This window comes from Neopelma chrysocephalum, unplaced genomic scaffold (assembly GCF_003984885.1).
Source record: "Neopelma chrysocephalum unplaced genomic scaffold, ASM398488v2 Primary Assembly neopelma1_95585, whole genome shotgun sequence".
In the NCBI taxonomy this organism is placed as follows: Eukaryota; Metazoa; Chordata; class Aves; order Passeriformes; family Pipridae; genus Neopelma; species Neopelma chrysocephalum.
The window spans coordinates 2,343-5,949 of record NW_020924254.1 but is presented as its reverse complement, the minus strand read 5'-3'; the positions used below and the strand labels follow the sequence as shown (position 1 = coordinate 5,949).

Here is a 3,607-nt window from a genome sequence, read left to right as displayed (position 1 = left end):
CCCCTTCCCAGCCCCACAGATTCTCTCCCAGCCCCCCAAGTGGGGTCTGTGCCCCACAACCATCGACACCAGACCGGGAACAAACAAACAAAGGGGGGGGAGAGAGAGGCCCCCCCGACCCCCCCCCAAGGACCCCAAAACTCACCCCCTGGGCCCCACAGCTCTGACCCCCAAGTGGGGCTCAAGTCCCCCCACAGATGCTCCTGCAATGGGGCACAAATGAAACCCCCAAAGCCCCCAAATTCATCCCCCTCAAGTGGGGGTCAAACCCCCCCTCTGGACCCCCAAATCCAGCCCCAAAGTGGGGTCGAGTGACCCCGACTGTGCCCCCCAAATCCCCTCCCGGGCCCCACAAATCCCCCACCCCCCCTCAACCCAAAATGGGCCGTTTTTTACCCCAAAATCCGCCCCCAATTGGGTTCATCAGTGGCCACTTGGGACCCCAAACTCTGCCCCCCAAGTGGGGGCCGGTGACCCCCCAAAAGGGCCCCCCCCAAACTCTGCCCCACAACTGGGTAAAATCACCCCACACTCCACCCCCAAACTGGGCATTTTTAACCCCAAACTGGGTGGTTTTCACCTCAAAATCCACCCCCAAAGGAGGCGTTTTTCACCTCAAATCCACCCCCAAATTGGGCCTTTTTCACCCAAAAATCCACCCCCAAACTGGGAAGTTTTCACCCTAAACTGGGCATTTTTCTACCCAAACTGGGCCTTTTTCACCCAAAAATCCATCCCCAAATTGGGCCTTTTTCACCCCAAAATCCACCCCCAAACTGGGCCTTTTTCACCCAAAAATCCACCCCCAAACTGGGCATTTTTCACCCAAACTCCAACTCCAACCTGGGCCTTTTTCTCCCCAAACTCCACCCCCAAACTGAGCATTTTTCACCCCCAAACTGGGCACTTTTCACCCCAAAATCCACCCCCAAACTGGGCATTTTTAATCCCAAACTGGTCACTTTTCACCCCCAAATCCATCCCCAAACTGGGAGTTTTTCACCCCAAACTGGGCCTTTTTCACCCCCAAACTGGGCACTTTTCACCACAAACTGGGAGGTTTTCACCCCAAAATCCACCCCCAAACTGGGCATTTTTCACCCAAACTCCACCCCCAAACTGAGCATTTTTCACCCCAAACTGGGCACTTCTCACCCCCAATCTCCACCCCCAAACTGGGTATTTTTCACCCCAAACTGGGATTTTTTCACCCCAAAATCCACCCCCTAACTGGGCACTTTTCACCCCAAATCCACCCCCAAACTGGGAGTTTTTCACCCCAAACTCCCCCTCCAAACAGGGCATTTTTCTCCCCCCAGTTGGGGTCTGGTGCCCCCCACCCCCCCCCCGCGGATGCTCACCCCACATCTGGACACATCTGGGCCCCTCTGGGCTCAGCTCCCCCCACGGCCCCACAGAGGCTCCTGCAATGGGGCAGAAATGAAGCCCCCGGACCCCCAAAAAACCTCCAAAAACCCCCCAAAACTGGGCCCAAACCCCCCTCAAACAGGGCACAAAACTCCCCCCAAAACCAGGCCCCAAACGGGGTCAAACGGCCCCAAAATCCACCCAAAAGTGGGTCCAGGAGACCCCCCGGAGGAGGCACAAAAACCCCCCAAAATCACCCCCCAAGCAGGGCCGAGTCCCTTCGTGGGCCCCCCCAAGATCCGCCCCCAAACTGGGCCTTTTCACCCCCAAAATTTACCCCAAAGACCCCAAAATCCACCCCCAAAACTGGGCGTTTTCTCCCCAAAAATCCACCCCCAAAACTGGTCATTTTTACCCCAAAAACCCACCCCTAAAACTGGACATTTTCACCCCAAAACCCCCCCTAAAACTGGACATTTTTACCACAAAACTGGACATTTTTACCCCCAATATCCACCCCCAAAATTGGACATTTTCACCCCCAAACCCACCCCCAAAACTGGACATTTTTACCCCAAAATCCACCCCCAAAATTGGACATTTTTACCCCAAAACTGGACATTTTTACCCCCAATATCCACCCCAAAACTGGACGTTTTCACCCCAAAATGCACCCCCAAAACTGGACATATTTACCCCAAAATCCACCCCCAAAACTGGACGTATTTACCCCAAAATCCACCCCCAAAACCAGGCATTTTCACCCCCAAAACTGGACATTTTTACCCCAAAATCCACCCCCAAAACCAGACATTTTCACGCCCAAAACTGGACATTCTCACCCCAAAATCCACCCCGAAACTGGACATTTTCACCCCAAAACTGGACATTTTTACCCCCAAGATCCGCCCCCAAAACTGGACATTTTCACCCCAAAATCCACCGTTTCCCCCCCCTCCCCCCCTTGGCCCCGCCCCCCGCTCTCACCTCAGCCAATCCCGTGCCGGGAAGGAGGGGGGAGGGGCCGAATATCGTCTCCACACCAACGAGACTCCGCCTCCATCCTGAAAGGGGGGGGCGGGGCCTCCGCCCCAAGCCACGCCCACACCGACCCCACCCACCCCCCCCTCCCAGTTCAGGGGGTGGGGGACACCCAGTTACCCCAGTTCACCCCTCCCCCGCTCCCAGTCCACGCCCCCTCCTGGGCCGTCCCCGCCCCCTCCCCCCAGGCGGCCGCGGTGGCCCCTCCCCCCGCCCCAGTCCCGTACTGGTTCCCAGTTGCCGCCGCGTACTGGGAGGGGTCTGCGGCCGCCGCCGCCGCCGCCCCCGAGGCCGCGTACTGGGCGGCGCTGGCGGCGTACTGGGCGTACTGGGAGGCCTCCGACCCCGCCCCCGCCGTCCCCGCCCCCGCGTACTGGGAGCCGTCGGTGGAGCCGTACTGGGAGTACTGGGAGTACTGGGAGGCGAACTGGGCGTACTGCTGGTACTGGTACTGGGCCCCCGCCGCCGCCAACTGGGAGGAGGTGGTGTTATACTGGGAGGAGGAGGAGGAGGAGGAGGAGGAGGAGGAGGAGGCGCCGGTGCCGTACTGGGCGGCGCCGGTGCCGTACTGGGAGGCGCTGGAGCCGTACTGGGAGGCGCCGGCGCCGTACTGGGAGGAGCCCACGTTATACTGGGAGGAGCCCACGTTATACTGGGAGGAGCCGAGGTTGTACTGGGAGGAGCCCAGGCCGTACTGGGCCATCCTGGCGGCCATGGCGGGGGTCATGGCGAAGGGGGAGGGGCTCCGGGGGGCGGCCCCGCCCCCTCCCAGCGAGGCCCCGCCCCTGCCGTGGTAGCAGCAGCCGCGGTGGCCGCAGGGGCTGATCCGATTGGCCGCCGCCGCCACCGAGGCCACGCCCATGCCGGCGTTGCCGTGGAAACGGTGCAGGCAGGCCCCGCCCCCGCCCAGGCGGGCCGAGCAGCCCAGCCCCGCCCCCAGGTTGCCGTGGAAACGGTGCAGGCAGGCCCCGCCCCCTCCCAGGCGGGGGAAGGCCCCCCCGGCCACGCCCCCTCTCATGAAGGGGCTGGGCGGGGTCCTGGGGCTCCACCCCCCTCCCCCGGCCCCTCCCCCCCGCGTGGGCGTGGCCAGGAAGGGCGTGGCCGCGCGCTGGAAGGAGGCGGAGCCGGGGCTGCGGGCGGCCAATAGCGGGAAGGGGCCGCCCCCCCGGCCGGCCACGCCCCCTCGGGCGGTGGCCAA

General features: G+C 62.0%; 1 protein-coding gene across 1 annotated transcript; it reads right to left on the bottom strand.

Annotated features, from left to right (window-relative positions):
* Nucleotides 1-7: 7 nt before the first annotated feature.
* LOC113980906 (spidroin-1-like) lies at nt 8-3,601 on the bottom strand. Its single transcript, XM_027708126.1, has 3 exons — nt 2,356-3,601; nt 1,362-1,424; nt 8-203 (listed from the first exon to the last, which is right to left on the bottom strand). The coding sequence occupies exon 1, from the start codon at nt 3,425-3,427 to the stop codon at nt 2,504-2,506; it is 924 nt and encodes a 307-aa protein (XP_027563927.1). The 5' UTR covers nt 3,428-3,601; the 3' UTR covers nt 8-203; nt 1,362-1,424; nt 2,356-2,503.
* Between the last annotated feature and the right edge of the window lie 6 nt (nt 3,602-3,607).

Coding starts and splice junctions, on each gene's coding strand:
- LOC113980906 (XM_027708126.1), bottom strand. CDS start 3,427: ATGAGAGGGGGCGTGGCCGGGGGGGCCTTCCCCCGCCTGGGAGGGGGC.